The sequence below is a fragment of the Durio zibethinus genome, chromosome 2 (genome assembly GCF_047325235.1).
Source record: "Durio zibethinus cultivar Kanyao isolate XHJ-2024 chromosome 2, ASM4732523v1, whole genome shotgun sequence".
Classification (NCBI taxonomy): domain Eukaryota; kingdom Viridiplantae; phylum Streptophyta; class Magnoliopsida; order Malvales; family Malvaceae; genus Durio; species Durio zibethinus.
The window spans coordinates 4175137-4193063 of record NC_143163.1 but is presented as its reverse complement, the minus strand read 5'-3'; the positions used below and the strand labels follow the sequence as shown (position 1 = coordinate 4193063).

The window sequence follows — 17927 nt, the reverse complement described above, 5'->3', positions numbered from 1 at the left end:
CCACGACTTTTGAAAAGTAAATTGCTCCTCTAAACAGAGGTACCACGACTTTGGAAAGTAAATTGCTCCTCTAAACAGAGACAACGAACTTGGAAAAATAAATTGCTCCTCTAAACAGAGGCAATGGAACTTTGAAAAATAAATTGCTCCTCTCAACAGAGGTACCACGACTTTGAAAAAATAAATTGCTCCTCTAAACAGAGGCACCGCGACTTTGGAAAAGTAAATTGCTCCTCTAAACAGAGGCACCACGACTTTGAAAAGTAAATTGCTCCTCTAAACAGAGGTACCACGACTTTGGAAAAGTAAATTGCTCCTCTAAACAGAGGCAACGAACTTTGAAAAAGTAAATTGCTCCTCTAAACAGAGGCAACGAACTTTGAAAAATAAATTGCTCCTCTAAACAGAGGCAACGGAACTTTGAAAAATAAATTGCTCCTCTCAACAGAGGTACCACGACTTTGAAAAAATAAATTGCTCCTCTAAACAGAGGCACCACGACTTTGGAAAAGTAAATTGCTCCTCTAAACAGAGGCACCACGACTTTGAAAAGTAAATTGCTCCTAGACAATCATGTCCGAAGGAGTTGAAAGTTGTGTTTGAAGAGATTTCAGGAGATTATGCCCAAAGGTCTTATAAATCAACCCCGATACCAAGAGACATCCTATTTCAAGGATTAGGAACTTACCTGACAAGTTTCTTCTCAAACTTGCAAAGTCTTTTCATATCTGTCTTTTTCATGTGGGATGTTGGAACACCCCTGCTTTTTGAATTTGTACACTATACTTTCCTGAAAGTAGTGTATGCTATGCAAATGCATATGAATTTCAATGCATGCCATGCAAATGTTGGCCAATTAATTCCTGTTCAATGTATGGTACTCAAGTTTCTCAAGCTCTTTTTTTTTTCTTGGGTGTCAAGCCCTTTGATTCCTCAAGGATCCAATTGCACTGCTCTTCTAAGATCGAACCAGTGTGACTCTTAATTATTTCTTCCATTCATATTCTTCCTGTAACAAAAAATCTCTTCCCAAATTCAATGTCCTAATCAGGAGCTGAACATCTCGATTCTACCTTTATCACTCTCGATTTATTCAGTGTAATGTAAAAATCTTTTTATGTTGTTATTCATTCATCAATCATTATTTTCAACTCAGAAAGGGAGAATGCATTTACACATTCCTTCCATGATGGGGTATTAAGAAGAAAGGGATATGAATGGTAGGGAAACAGTCATCAGAAAAAGGAACAAAGAATAAAATGTTTCTTTATTAGCAAATGTCGGTAAACTTTGGCCAAGAAAGAATTACAAGGATAGGTATGGGGACAAAGCCCAAAATGAACAATAAGATAATCATGATAACATATCTCAAAGTTTTTTTTGAAAACTCAACCTTCTGATGTATTTAACAACTTGAAACTCTTCTGAATTTGCTAACCTTCATATCAGCAGACTTTCAGATTCGATGCTGTATTCTCCTTATCTAAGCCGCCTTTTCAGGTTTTCAACTTAGACAAACCCCCTATGACTCAAACCGCCCTTTTGGGATTTTCGCCTTGAGTCCTCCTTGTTCACTTTTCCTTTTTTTTTTCCATTTTTTCTTTTTTCATTTTTTCATTTTTCATTTTTCCATTTTTTCATTTTTTTTCAAGCATAGTATTTCTTCACAGCATCAGAATTTACAGGATGGGGTAAATCATTTCCATCCATTTCAGTCAGTATCAACGCTCCACCCGAAAAGGCCCGTTTCACCACATACGGCCCTTCCCAATTCGGAGTCCATTTTCCTCTACTATCGTGCTGGATTGGGAGAATTCTTTTCAAAACCAACTCTCCTTCTCGAAAGCAACGAGGCCGAGTTTTCTTATCATGAGCCCTCATCATTCTTCTTTGGTATAGCTGACCATGGCATAGTGCAGTCAATCTCTTTTCTTCTATGAAATTTAACTGCTCATAACGTTCTCGAATCCATTCAGCCTCTTCCAATTCGACTTCTTTTAAGACTCTCAAAGAGGGGATCTCTACTTCCACTGGTAGTACAGCCTCCATCCCATAAACCAACGAAAATGGGGTTGCCCCAGTAGAGGTACGAACTGACGTTCGATATGCATGCAATGCGAATGGCAACTTCTCATGCCAATCTTTGTAAGTCTCGGTCATTTTTTCCAAAATCCTCTTTATGTTCTTATTGGCTGCCTCAACTGCCCCATTCATTTTTGGACGGTATGGTGCCGAGTTATGATGCTTGATCTTATACTGAGCACATATTTCTTGCATCATCTTGCTATTTAGATTCTTGGCATTGTCTGAAATGATTTTCTCCGAAAGTCCATATCTACAGATGATCTCTTTTTTTATGAACTTGCAAATCACAGAGTGTGTCACATTTGCATATGAAGCTGCTTCTACCCATTTTGTGAAGTAATCTATCATCACAAAAATGAATCTGTGCCTGTTAGAAGCCTTTGGGGTGATTGGACCAATGACATCCATGCCCCACATTGAAAATGGCCATGGTGGTGCCATAACATGTAAAGCAGACGGCGGAGCATGAATCTTATCAGCATATATCTGGCATTTATGGCATTTACGAGCATAGTCAATGCAATCATTCTCCATCGTCAACCAGTAATATCCCGCTCTCATAATCTGTCTTGCCATCATATGTCCACTAGTATGTGCCTCACATATTCCATCATGCACCTCTTCAATGATTTTTTTCGCTTCAGTCTCATTTACACACCTCAATAGTACTTGATCCTTGCTTCTTTTGTAAAGGATATCCCTGTCCGAGAAAAAGCTCATAGCCAATCTTCGGATGACCCTTTTATCATTTTTTGTTGCATGAACTGGATATTGCTGATCCTTGACATACTGTAAGATGTCATAATACCAGGGTTTTCCATCTTCTTGCCCCTCTACATTAGAACAATACACTGGTATATCCTTAACATCTAACTTTATGGGCTGAATGTCAATGTCCTCATTAATTCGAATCATTGCAGCCAGAGTAGCCAATGCATCAGCAATCACATTTTCTTCTCGAGGTAAGTGATCGAACTGGACATCTTCAAATTGTTTCATCAACTCTAGAATATACTTATGATATGGAGCGAGTTTTGAGTCTCTCGTCTCCCATTCTCCTTTCAACTGGTATATAACTAGAGCTGAGTCTCCAAACACTTTCAGTGCTTTCACTCTTCTTTCTATAGCAGCTTGCAGGCCCATAACACATGCTTCATACTCAGCGATGTTATTTGTGCAATTAAAATTTAACCTCGCTGTTACAGGGTAGTACTGTTCTTCTGGAGAAATCAAAATTGCCCCAATTCCATGCCCCAAGGCATTGACAGCACCATCAAAATACATTCTCCAACATTTTTCTCCATGCTCCCTTTCTTCCAGTTGAGAAATAGCCATCAAGTCTTCATCAGGAAATTCTAGCTTCATCGGCTCATACTCTTCAGTAGCACGATCTGCAAGAAATTCTGCTATAGCACCCCCTTTTATTGCTTTTTGGCTCACGTATATAATGTCGTATTCCGAGAGCATTACTTGCCATCTAGCGATTCTCCCAGACAAAGAAGGCTTCTCGAAGATGTACTTAATGGGATCCAATTTCGCTATGAGCCATGTAGTGTGATAGAGCATGTACTGTCTAAGTCTTTTGGTAGTCCACGCTAATGCACAACACATTTTCTCCAATGAAGAATACTTGGATTCGTATTCAGTGAACTTTTTACTCAGATAATAAATAGCTCTCTCCTTTCGGCTAGCCTCATCTTGCTGCCCCAGCACACATCCCATTGAATTTTCACATACAGTTAGGTACAAAATTAAAGGTTTTCCTGAAACAGGTGGCACCAATACTGGAGGGTTCGATAAATATTGCTTGATTTTATCGAACGCCTTTTGACATTCTTCATTCCACTTTCCAGGATTATCTTTACGGAGAAGCTTAAAGATGGGATCACATTTGTAGGTAAGCTGAGAGATGAACCGAGAAATGTAGTTCAATCTACCCAAAAAACCTCGAACTTCTTTTAGTGTGCTAGGAGGTGACAAATTTTGGATGGCTCGTATCTTGTCGGGATCGACTTCAATTCCTCTTTCATTGACTACGAAGCCTAGCAACTTCCCTGACTTTACCCCAAAGGTGCACTTGGTTGGGTTTAATTTTAGCTGAAATTTTTTCAACCTCTCAAATAATTTTCTGAGGCTGGTGACATGATCTTCATCCCCACAAAACTTTGCAATCATATCATCTACATACACTTCGATCTCTTTGTGCATCATGTCATGAAAGAGTGTTACCATGGCCCTTTGATATGTTGCCCCAGCATTCTTTAACCCAAAAGGCATGACTTTGTAGCAGAAAGTTCCCCACATGGTCACAAAAGTAGTCTTTTCCATATCATCTGCAGCCATCTTTATCTGATTATACCCCGAGAAACCATCCATAAAGGAGAAAATTGAATGCTTAGCCGTGTTATCTACTAGTGTGTCAATATGAGGCAAAGGAAAGTTATCCTTTGGGCTAGCCTTATTCAAGTCCCGATAGTCCACACACATTCGTACTTTTCCATCTTTTTTAGGAACTGGAACTATATTGGCTACCCATTCTGGGTACTTAGCCACTTGTAGAAAACCTGCATCAAATTGTTTCTTCACCTCCTCTTTAATCTTTAGTAGCATTTCGGGCTTCATTCGTCTCAGTTTCTGTTGAACTGGCTTACATTCTGGCCTTAGAGGCAATCTGTGCTCCACTATCTCTGTGCTTAGCCCTGGCATATCCTGATAAGACCAAGCGAATATATCTACAAATTCTTGGAGTAGGTCTGTCAGTCGTTGCCTATCTTCAGATGAAAGTGAAGTGCCCATTCTGACCTCTTTCCTATTTTTTACATCTCCCAGATTCACTAAGTCTACTAACTCTTGATGGGGCTCAATCGACTTATTTTCTTGTTCAATCATCCTCATTAGGTCCGGAGGCATAACATATTCTTCAGAATTCTCTTCATTATCAAATTCATCAGTGTTAATTGAATTCTCAAAGCTAACCTCTTGATTGTTATCATGATTATCCTCATGTTCATTTAAAGACCTGCAATTGAATGAAATGGGATATGTTGGCAAGATGTGTTTGGGAAGATGGAAATAATGAAAACACAAGAAGAAATGAATGAAAATGCATACTTCCTAACTTTATTAAAAATAATAAATGATGAATGGCCCGAACAAAAAGATCACCCCAATGCCTTGGGCAATAGCTATTGGGATGCTACAATTACATTGCATCTAAATCAAAAGTCGAAGGCATCTCGATAACACTCCAATTGTTCAGTTCATAATCTGGTGGACAGAGACGAACCCACACTTCTTGATTTACCCTCACCTCATCTTCAACAGCATTAATGGCTAACTGGGCAAAATCATCTTCCACACTTTTTCTAGCATCTGGGTTCATGAATCCTCCAGGTCTGAAGGTTTCATACAAGTGTAGGATGAACATCAGTCTTGGTGTCTTTCTTGATGGCCTCCTTTTGACTTCCCACTCTGCCATCTCATAGCCTAAGCCTGCCCTATCGCTATTGTCTGCTATTGTTGGAGGTTTTTTAATTCCCTGTAAATTTTTGCCTAGCCCTAGTCCTGGACACCAGCCTTTATTGATGACTTGGCTCACCACTATATTTGAAAAAGACTGATTTTGGAATCCTTCACCTACAGTATTGACCAATTCAAAAGATCGATAGGAGCATTCCAATGCTTCTTCAGCAGCCTCTACATATGGAGTGTTCAATGGTTGAGTCACCAGCATGTCTTCCTCCCCAACTACTACTACCAATTGACCTTCTACATTGAACTTGATCTTTTGATGTAAAGTAGAGGGCACAGCTTCTGCCATGTGAATCCATGGTCTTCCTAATAAACAGCTGTAGGAAGGAGAGATGTCCATCACTTGAAATTTTACATTGAAGGTGCATGGCCCAATTTTTAATGGCATTTCAATATCTCCCAGGACTTTTTTTTTGGTCCCATCAAAGGCTCTCACAATCATCTGACTATCTCGCATATGAGAATAGTCGATGGGTAGCCTTGCCAAAGTTGACATAGGTATGACATTGATGGCTGAACCATTATCGATAAGGACTTTAGCTATGATATGGCTCTGGCACTTTACTGTGATATGCAAGGCCTTAGCATTTCTCTTTCCCTCCAAAGAAATCTCATCATCACTGAATGAAATGTGATTTGGCATGACTAAGTTTTCGGCCAAGTGATTCACATATTCAATAGACACGTTATGTGCCACGTATGCCTGATTCAACACTTTCAGCAAGGCATTCCGATGTGGCTCTGAGTTCAGCAACAGTGATAACAATGAGATTCGAGCTGGCATTTTATTCAACTGTTCCACAACTGAATATTCGCTATGTTTTACCAGCTTCAAGAATTCATAAACCTCCCTTTCTGATACTGGCTTTGGCTGATCTTCTTCAGGCTCTATCTCTGGATTATTTCATCTTTCTCCTTCTTTAGCCTTCTCCCTTCTAGCCTTCTCTAGCATTTCTGGGGTGTAACATCTCCCACTTCGAGTAATGCCTCCTACACCAGTAATATTGGAAGTATCAACTTTGGAGACCTCTTCTTTTTGCCCCTGCACTACAGTGTCACATCCATATCTCCAGGGCACAGCTTTATCATCTTTGTATGGAAAAGGAGTCGGGACTTTAAAAGTTACCGACCTAGGTAGGAGCTTGTCTATGACTGATTTTGGTTTGTTTCCACACCGAATTGTCACTGGTTTGGGAAACAGCTTTTCAGGCCTATCAGTCATGCACACCTCAGCATTCTTCAAGCTTTCTTTTTCTTCGTAAACCTCCATCTGATGTGAATTCAAAAGTTTTTGTACCTCTCGGTGAAACTGTTTACAGGTCTCAATGGAGTGGCCTCTTGCCCCACTATGATACTTACAACTAGTACCAGCTATATATGCTCCATGATAGCTGTGTGGACTTACCAATTGTATCATGTCTGCTTTTCGTAAGACATCAAACAATTGATCGAGAGGTGTCTTAATATCTACCACTTCTTTCTTCACATGGCGCTCATGCTCTTCACCTATAACATTCACATTATGATTTGGCAAAGGATTGCCACTAACATTTGGTGCAGTCATCCCTCCAGTGTCAAAGCAGATCATCCCATCCTTGATCAACCGTTGCACTTTATATTTCAGAGTAGTGCAATTTTCGGTGGAGTGACCAGCAATCCCATAATGGTAGTCACAGTGGGCAGTGGGATCATACCACTTGGGGTAAGGTGGCTTGAGGGGTTCCAATTTACTTGGAGCAATCAAATGATTGTTGTAGAGCTCCTTGTATAATTTCGTATAGGTCATGAGAATAGGGTCAAAAATAGGTCTTTCGCGAGTGGTTCGTTGCTCCCGCGAGCCACCAGCAGGGTTAGTTGGGCGAATTTGTGGTTTTGGGGTAGGTTGAATGTTAGAACTGTACATGGTGTTTTGGGGTCTATGAGAGGTTTGATAGGTTTGGGGGTATGGTGGTTGGTATGGGTGAAAAGAAGTGTTATTTACAGTGGGGTGATAGGGCAGATATTCTGGTGGGGGGTAGGGCGAATAACCCCTAAGTTGCTGTCTATCAAAGCTCACAGCCTGAGCTTCAGTTTCTTTTTTCTTTGGGATTCTTTTGCTAGATGCTTCATTCCCTTCTAGCTTGCCATTCTTGATGGCACTCTCAATGATTTCTCCCGAAATTACCATATCGGCAAAATTTTTTGTTGCATTCCTTATCATCTTTTCATAATATGGAGGTTTTAAAGTGCTAACAAATAGCACTGTAGTTTCTTTCTCGGTCAGAGGAGGTTGTACCTGAGAAGCAATATCTCTCCACCTCTGGGCATACTCTTTAAAAGATTCGTTTGCCTTTTTCTCCAGATTCTGCAAAGACAAACGATCTGGGGCCAAATCGATGATATGTCGGTATTAACTGATAAAGTCATGTGCCATATCGCTCCACGAGCGAATGTGGGTTCTATCCAACTAAACATACCACCTGACAGCAGAACCAGTAAGACTATCCTGGAAGACATGCATCAAGAGTTTTTCATCATGTGCATGAGCTGCCATCTTTCTGCAATACATGGTGATGTGGGTTTTAGGGCACTTTGTACCGTCATATTTTTCAAATTTCGGTACTTTGAATTTATAGGGGATAACCACATCAGGAACTAGGCAGAGCCTAGCAGCATCAACTGACCCATAAAAACTAAATCCTTCTACAGCCCGTAGCCTCTGCTCTAACATGCTAATCTTGGAACTTTCCTCAGCCTCTACTCTCATCTTTTCCTTCTCCTTCTCTTTTAAATCATCTAGATCAGGAATTGGTTCTGCTGCCTTTTCAGTGAAGACAGGATTTATATAGCTGTTATACTGCCCTGGGTTGAAAGCTGATGGCATTCCAGGATAGGCGAAATGTTGTGGCGGGACCTCTTGGGCAGACTGGGCTTGAGGTGGGCCAAAACCTGGAGGATACAAAGGGTCAGCCACTTCTTGCTGGCTTGTACTTCTTTCAACTCCTTTTCCTTTATTCATATTATTGAGAGCCTCCAGAATTTTGCTAAGTTCATTTTCAATCTTCTCCTGAGCTTTTTCTAGCTTTTCAAATCTATGAGAACTTTCTTTCTCCATTTTCCTTGCTCTGGATCTTGTGTTGTATGGATGAGCAGGGTTTTTGCTAGATGGAGCTATTCTGGGACCTTGAGTACCATACTTATGATTAGAAATGTCATGCTGTGCCTTATGTATGATGCTTTGATACACAAATGAAATGTACATTTTTCTGAATGAAATCTAGTATGAAATGAATGCAAATGATTGTGTTAAAACATGGTCATGAAAGTAATGCGGATGCATACAATCAGACAAACAACATAGTTAGTTTCATGAATGAAATGAAAGTAATGCTGATGCATAACATTACAAAAAATAATACACAAAGTTAAGCAATCAAAATGATTAGATAAACACCTTTTTTGTGTCCTAATTTCAGGGTATATCTATCATTGGGTAGAAAGGGCTCTATCCTAGGGTTAGGCACTCTTAAGGTTCACTACATGTGGTTTTAAAGTCAGAGTCTAAAGGTCCTCAAATTGTTCCTTACATCTTTGTCCATCACAGACTAGTAAGGCACCCTAATCCTCACCCATTACAGGCTACAAGCGAAAAAGGTTCAATTTGAGTGGGAGTATTTCGCTAGCCACTACGGAGGCATTAGACCTCACGAAAGCAATAGGTACTTTACTCCCTCCTAGAGGGACGGAGCTCGGGTATAGAGCTCATGTTATGCACATGCACATGAATGACATAATTAACAAGATAAATAAACAGGAATGAATAATAACACATATATACAAAAATGGTTCAATTTTATCAGGCTTTTAGATAACACAAATTATTTGTTGGCCTGACTCTCAAAGTCCCCAGTGGAGTCGCCAAGCTGTCGTAACGTTTAGATCCGGGGATCTATCGCTAGACATTGACTTTCAGGGAGTCGCCACCAATCTTTTTTGTCTAGGTGCGATTGGCCACCTATGGAATCTGTCCTTTCAGGGAACACCTAAGCTTAAGGGTCCCTAAAAGAATAGGTTCAGGTCTACTAACCAGAACAGGGTTCGGGAGTTCGGTTACGTGTGAGGAAGGTTATAGCACCCTCACAACGCCCATCAAAAGATGGTACCAGCTTAAATTTGTGTTATCCAAAAGCCTTAAAATTTTACCAAGTAATTAATTATTAGAAATTTTTCTCAATTGACTCTAATACTTTTAGCAGAAAATTGAGAAAATTCCCTCACCTCAAGAGTATGCGAGAAAAACTACTGTTTCACTTACAGAGGCTCCGTCGTCGGATTATTTAAAAGAAAAAACAAAATCAAAATTAAGATAGAAAGGAAGGAAAGAATGATTTTTTTTTTAGGGAAAATTGATACTTTCAACTTTTCCCCAAAAATATTTTTTGAAAATTTCGATTTTCAAGAAAAATTGATACTTTCAACTTTTCCTCAAAAACCCCTTTTTTTGAAAATTTATTTCTAAGGAAAATTGATACTTTCAACTTTTCCCCGAAAATATTTTTTTTTGGAAATTTATTTCTGAGGAAAATTGATACTTTCAACTTTTCCTCGAAAATATTTTTTTGGAAATTTATTTCTAAGAAAAATTGATACTTTCAACTTTTTCCTAAAAATATTTTTTTGGAAATTTATTCTTAAGAAAAATTGATACTTTCAACTTTTCCCTAAAAATATTTTTTTTTTGAAATTTATTTCTGAGGAAAATCCCCAAAAATATTTTTTGGAAATTTATTTCTAAGGAAAATTACTACTTTCAACTTTTCCCTAAAAATATATTTTTTTAGAATTTTTTATTTTTATTTAAAGAAAATAAAATAATAAAAAATAAATAAAAAGTATATTACATAAACCTAATCTAATAAATAAAAAATAAAATAAACAAATAAACAAAGAAATAAAAAAATTCAACAAAAAAAAAAAACCTGGAGCGGCTCGGATCGCGGCTCGGCTCGGCTCGGCTCAAGGAAGAGAAAACGGCTCGGGGGAGCGGCTTGGCGGCTCGGCTCGGCTCGGCTCGGCTCGGAGGGGGGCTGGCACGCGCGGGTCAGAAAGCGGGTCGACGCCCGGGTCGGGTCGGGTTCGGCAAAACGCGCGGATCCTCTAGGTTACTTAAGGCCAAAACGACGTCGTTTTGGGAGGGTATAAAAGGCACCTTCCTCCGTTTTTCGGCAGAACGCTCCTCTCCCTCTCTCTCTCTTCTTCTTTTTTCTCTCCCTTCTCTCTAGAAACTGAAGAACACCGGTGCCGGATTCTGGAAATTTTCGTCGGAATCTGGAAATTTCGCCGGAAGTTGGCCGAAAGATTGCCGGTTTCTGGGATTCTTCGTCGGAAACTGGACTGGTCGCCGGAAACTTCAATGTTCACCGGAATTGTTGCCGGAAAATTCAAATTTCGCCGGATTCTGGAAATTTCCAGAAAATATTTTCGCCAAAAAATCTCTAAAAATTTTTTCTCACTCCCAGAACACTCCTAAACTTTTCCTAGCTTCCTATACGCCTCCTTTTCTCTCAAATCAGTAGCTTTGCTTACTGTTTTCTGTGTGTCCTGCATTCTGTTCCAGAGTCCCTTTTATAGGGATTGATCAGGAGTTCCTGATCAATCCCAATTCCTCCTTGGACGGGAATTCAATCTTTGAATCCCACTGGACTCTTCTGATTGAATTCCCATTTCCAATGGGATTCTTCAGCCTTCAATCTCAGCCCTCCAAAATTAAAATCAAAATAAATAAAAAATACTAGATAATTAGAAAAGATAAATCAAAAGATATTATAAAAAAAATATCTGATAATCAGGAAAAATCAGAACAGATAAAAAAAAAATAATAAATATATAACTATATACATATAAATCTAATCTAATAAAAAATAAATAAATAAATAAATATATACATAATAATAAAATACATAAAATACAAAATAATACAGGATAAATTGAATTGGGCCCTACCCATTTGGGCCAGGCCCAATTGATCTGGGCCGGACCCAATTAGGTGTCTACATTGATATTTAAATTATATTTAATATATAAAATTATAATAAAATAGAATAAGATAATATTATAAATAATATTAAATTAAATTATTTTATTTTATTTTATATTTTATATATAAAAATATTATGATAAAATAATTTATTTATTTATCAAATTTATCATTTTTCATAATTTATATAATTTAAATTATTAATATAATTTTTAAAATATAATTAAATATGTAAGTTTAATTTTATAAATAAAAAATAATTTTTTTATTTAAAAAAATTGAATAATTTTATAAAAAAAAATATTAATCGTTATTATAATCTTTATCTTTATCTTTAAATATAAATTAAATATGATATAAAATAATTAATATCATATCCCATTAATAATTTTATACCTAAAACATCATCTTAAATTCAATTAATAGTGATTAAAATTTAAATACATCTTTAATTAATTTAAATGTATTTCACCGGAGATGCAATTGCATCCAAACATATGCTAATAAGCCTAATAAACCCTCGATGAGAGGAGCAATGTGGTGAAGGGACCAGGTGGTTTGTGGCCTATTTTATTTTTTGGGTGGTTAATATGGTCCTGGGACAGTCTGGGTGTCGGATTCGACAGCTCACTATCCATTTGGCTCCATTTCCGTGCAAAAACTAACGCAACGATGGACCTTTAATTTAAGGCGTAAGGCATACATAACCAAGGATTATTATTTGTTGAACCCGTGATTATGAGCCCGTTGCTTGGGTGGTGGAGAGACTTACATCATGATGTGAGTCTTATTTTATGATTAAATTTTTAAAAGTTTAATCATAAAATATAAAAATAGTTTCGACAAAATATTTTTTTTCAGCATTTGATGAAAGTTATGTTATAGAATAAGCAAAAAAAAAAAGCTGGTTTTTTTAACTTGGAAAATTTTAAAACTTGTACTTCGACTTTACAATTTGTAACTTGTAAAAAACTATTGTTTTTTTTGGCCAAATGTAAGAAATTATAGTTTATTTATAAGCATCTTAGTGGGTTAAAGTCAAGTCAACAACCTGAGCTTGTTGTTTAGGCTTAATTAAGTGGGATAAAACTTACATAAAGTTTAATAAATAAAGTTTGTAAAGTTTTTTATTAGATATATATAAATAAAAATTTTAATAAAAACTTCGAACCGAATAAAGTTTAATGAAAAAATTAATAATATATAAAAGAAAATTTTAAAAATATTATTTATAATTCAAATTTGATTGTTATTTATTTAATAATAAAAATTTTATCGATATTTTTATTAAAAATATCTACTTAATAAATATATTAAAATTTGTTAAATTTTTTTTAAAATTTTACATGTTTTATCTATGTAATGAGATTTTTTAATTTTATTTATATTTACTTATTTATAATAAAAAACTTTACCAACTCTACCTATATAATTTTATATAACTTTTTCTCTAATTACAGTTCGAGCTTGGTTCCAATTTAAAAATCTTCATCCAAATACAATTGTAAGCAAGTCATGCTTACAGCTTAAATGTCACAATATTGACAAATAAATTAAAAGAAATTTGATAGAGCAAGTCATGATTTAGTTTTGCAAGACTTGGAGAAGCGTTTCAGAAAGTAATTTTGAGGTAACCATTTTGTATCAATGCGTATTTCTTTCTCTTTTTGATTTTTCTGCTGCAAATATCATTTGGATAATTTAAGAATACACAGCAAACATGAAGCAAATACCGGTAGCATATGCACAACAGCGCATGACATCACAAGCACAAGCACAAGCACACAGACAGAGGCAGAAGAAGCAGCAGAGTAGAACAGAGCCAGTGCCAGCGATCAGACTATGAAAGATATCATGTTGCCATTCCCGGGATCACTATCGGAGCCACAGTAACACCACGCTTTTGTCTGTCCATGTTAGCTTCCCAACCTTCATTTTCAAACAACCAAAAAAAAACATATTAAAAAAACTACCAAGTTTGAAGTCGACAACATGGGTGGTTTTCTGTTTCACTCTGGTCCAGACAAATCCAAATATAATTATTAACTAAGGTATATAATAATATGGGTTGATTTTATGATTAGATGATAAGACGTCGGAGAAGGATTTCTGCTCTAACTGGAATAAGGATTTATTTGATGCATCGGAAAATTTCAGTTTTGACAGCAAAGGGAGGGGAGACAACGCACTAGTCACTACCAATAAGCTAGAAAGAGAAATTGTTGTACACATGATCATGACTGAAAATATTGTTTACCTATCCCCATGTCAAATCCACGATTCTTGAGCTCTCTGTATTCTTGACAGAGAGCACATGCGGCGCAGCAGAAGTGAACCAAGCAGTCGGTACAAGGTTCCTCCGGTAAATCGTACTGGCCCCTTAGTTTTGAGCGATAGAAGCATGAATAAAAACATGCAAAACCAGTTAAAGACAGCAGGCCATACAGAAAACCCCTCGAAACACAAGCTGCAAAACACCCGATAGCCAACAAAAATATAATTTTAAACTAATTGAAAAGATATCATCAAGTTAAAAATCTTTCAATACGTAAACTAATTACATTTCGATCCTCTGTTCACGATCTCAGTAATCTGTCCAAAAGTGATGCAAGGACAGACGCAAGTAATCGCACCTGATAAATTTAAAAAAGACAAAACAATTCAAGGGTTCAGCTGAAATACATAATGATCAAGCAAGCTAATAAGTATTCATCTGCTTACAGTTTACAGGGTCATCGAAACAATGGCAAAGACCAGAAGTCCACTGTCCAGGTACAGGAGCAGTGGGTGCCCGATGAAAGCTGTTGGAAATATATGGATGGTGAACAGGATAAGGCTGTGTAGGGCTAGGGTTCGGAACTCCTGAAGCTGGGATAGGAACCATATGGCTGTCAGCTGAATAGCTCGGAGGATCTTGCACCGTAGGATACATGTTGTAGGATTCAATTTGGGTTTACCCTTAATGTCAGCTACAAGTTCTAATATATATAATACCGGCGGAAATTTGTCTTGTGTGGAAACAGTCAAGTGGTTAAAGATCAGATGAAGCTGGCTGCTGTGAATATCATGGTTCTGCAATGGCTTTTAAATTCTAGGAAGTAGGAAGTTGCATGGTATCTCTCTCCTTTCCACAACTCTTTACATTAAAATTAGGTGATGACTTGAGCATGTGTTTTTGTCCGCGTTCGATGCAACTTCGATGGAAGTTGGTTGGAAGAAGACCATCAACATTATTTAAAACTGACCAAGACTTGTGGAATTTAATATCGACTGGGGCTTTTCTTAATCGCAAACAAATGGCCAAGATGTAGCACTGAAAATGACAACTTTTCTCTTTCTTCTAAAGCCCATCTTGTTTCTTTGACTTTGTAATTGGTTGAAAAAACTATGATTCGAACGCGTGGTTGAAATTGACAAACAAAATCGCAAATTTGGGTTTTGGACAAAAGATAAAGAGCAAAAAATTTGTCAGAAAAAAAAAAGGATTTGGGTTTCGCAAGTCTAAGTCGTTAAAAAGAGTTTTTTATGCCTCGGTTCACTTAAATAGATTTTTAAAATAGTGAAAGATAGATACAGCCTAATAAATTTAAAGGATTTAAGTGTTAAAGTTTGTTTGGTTAGTAAGAAAATCTGGATTCATGAAAGAGCACGGAGTCATTGTGCTCTTATGCAACATTAAACAAAGTTTATCTGATAAATACAACAGCAAAGCAGTCCTAATCATCATTTATTTTGGGTCAATGCCTACTAACAATTTGCGTCAAAAAAAAAAAAAAAAAAAGAAAGCCAAATGGGAAATATACAGTTGTTGGATGATAAAAATATCAGACTTACTAGTTGTTATCAGAAGAAGGATTCAACTAAAACCCCAACTTGCAAATTTCAGCATTTTTAGTTTGGCTGGTTTTGCTTAACCCAAGTCAAATTAAAGTCAACAAAGAAACAGAAAATCCGGGGGTTGCACATTGTTATCTAGATTGATTTTTTACAAGTAGACTGAGTCTCTTGTCCACAATCACGTTTCACTCATGGCCCCCTTACCAACAACTAGATTATTGGATTATATATGAACTTATTTTAATCCTTTTAACTAATCTTTGTACCATTTTTATTTTTTTTTTGCAAAAAATAGGTTTAATTGATGATTTAAGATGAAGGCGATACTTATGAATTTTGATAGTATTATCATCCTCAACAAATCAAGGTTTTTAAGTGTTAATTTAACATTAATGCAATTATTTAGTCATTTGTAATTTTAAAATTATAATATTGTAATTAGAGCTTGACATAGTTACAGTGTGATTATCTTTTTAATTAGTGAGAATCTTCACTTGACATTTTAATAAACTTTTTCATTAAATTGATGAATGAAAAAAAATTACTTTTCTTCTATATATCAAAACCGAAATTCTGTTATATAATACATACTTTATACATTTTCAAAATTTTATTTTATTTTCTTTTATCAATTATCTTCTTTTATACTGATGTAAATTGTCGAAAAAATTACTAGTAACAAATCGATAATTTTAGTCAATTTTTTTTTATTTTTAATATATTTATTATTTTAACGTAAAAATAATAAAAAAATTTAATGCACATGAAATATATAAGATATTAATAATTTAAATATAATATTAATATGTTAGGATTATTGTTTTTATTATTAAATTTTGGTGCTATATTAAGAGTATTGTGATTTTTTAATTATTTGACCAATTGTATGATATTTTCAATTTATCTTATATTATATTTTTTTGGTGAAAATGAAGAAAAATAAGAATAATACAAAATTTTTAATTTTAATAAAATAATTATGATTTTTTATATTTTTATATTTCTATTTTTATATATAACTTTTATATTATATTTTTATATTTCTATTTATTATTAAATATTTTTATTATAATTCAAAACTAATATTTTGATCTTTTATTTCTTTAACAATCAATTGAACACTTTAATTGAAATTGTCACGAGAACAAATTTAATTATTATTATTATTATTATTATTGATGATAACTCAATCGTGATTATTTATTCTTGATTAATGATATTTTATATTTTATTTATTTTTATATATTTCCATTAAAATTATTTATTTACACAAAATTAAAGGAAAGTTAAAACGAGAAAATGAAAAAAATCTCAGTTATTTTTATTTTTTCTTTTTTTCTTTCTTTTTTTGTAATTTTTTATGAAAAATAATTTTAAAAAATTAAGAAAAATTAATAAGAAAAATAGAAAAATCAAGATTTTCATTAATTTTTTTTGTATTTTTTATTTTATTTTTAAAAAGTAAAAAAATCAAAATAAATAAATAAAAAGCCATCTGTGGCCGGTACTAGATCTCATCTTATATAAATCTTATATAAATACATAAAAGCCAAAAATTTTGGTAAAAAGGATAATTGTCATATGTGGGTAGTTTAAGTTTTTGACATGTGGATAGCCTTAAATAATTACCATGTATCCATTTCTTAATGTTTTCAATTTGATTTAATTTAATTTTGATTTTAACCAAATTAATTGTATTTATTTTTAATAACTTAAATTTCTCTCTAAATTAATTTTAACTATTAATTGATTTAATTTTTAAACTAATTAATTACATTTGAAAATAATAATACCCTTAAATTAAGGAAGATTTGTTTTTTTTTCTTAAAAAGATATTAGATTAACTAAGAATTCAGATTTTGTAATTTTGAGGAAAAACTGCATTAATTCAATATCTTTTATTACTTATTATATTATACATTTAATAATAATAAATTTTAATACATTTATGATAATGTTGTTTGATAGCAATATAACTACAAATGTTCTTTCAAAAAGAATATTAAACGAATCAAATTTGATTATTTTTCAACTTTGTTTTATTATAATTTTGTCTCATTATCTTATAAGAAATTTACTTTGTAGCCTTACTTGCTATTTTTTTTTTGTAAGTTTATTAAAGTTTTACTCATATTTTTTGTTTGTGCAATTGTTATGTTTTATTTTTAGAATAGTAATTTTATCAACTATATATTTTAGCATTTTTTATTTTCTAATTTATAATTTAAAAGTGAATCTTTGATATTTTTATATATATATGTTGAATGTAATATTACTAGAAAATTCTTTTCTTCAACGATGTATTAATTAATAGAGACTTAATGATTTTGTTTTATTTTTAGAGGTTATTCGATAAGATTATATTAATTTGTAAGGTTTTTTAATCAGATGTCAATGATGATTGATTAACCTGAATACTATCATGCTAGGCAGCTATGCATTGGTCGAGAGCTAAATT

At 34.6% G+C, this 17927-nt stretch overlaps 1 protein-coding gene across 1 annotated transcript; it reads right to left on the bottom strand.

The window, feature by feature from the left end:
• Positions 1-13103: 13103 nt before the first annotated feature.
• On the bottom strand, positions 13104-14755 carry LOC111308282 (protein PLANT CADMIUM RESISTANCE 2-like). The gene is made up of 4 exons (XM_022906602.2): positions 14354-14755; positions 14194-14265; positions 13890-14099; positions 13104-13561 (listed from the first exon to the last, which is right to left on the bottom strand). Exons 1-4 carry the CDS (start codon positions 14562-14564, stop codon positions 13485-13487), a joined length of 570 nt encoding a protein of 189 aa, XP_022762337.1. The 5' UTR covers positions 14565-14755; the 3' UTR covers positions 13104-13484.
• Between the last annotated feature and the right edge of the window lie 3172 nt (positions 14756-17927).

Bases quoted from the DNA above. Each gene is read 5' to 3' on its own strand.
- LOC111308282 (XM_022906602.2), bottom strand. From the start codon at position 14,564: ATGTATCCTACGGTGCAAGATCCTCCGAGCTATTCAGCTGACAGCCAT. The intron at 14,266-14,353 runs GTAAGCAGATGA...TAAATTTATCAG, and splicing joins TTTCGATGACCCTGTAAACT to GTGCGATTACTTGCGTCTGT. The intron at 13,562-13,889 runs GTAAACAATATT...TTGAAAATGAAG, and splicing joins TGGATTTGACATGGGGATAG to GTTGGGAAGCTAACATGGAC.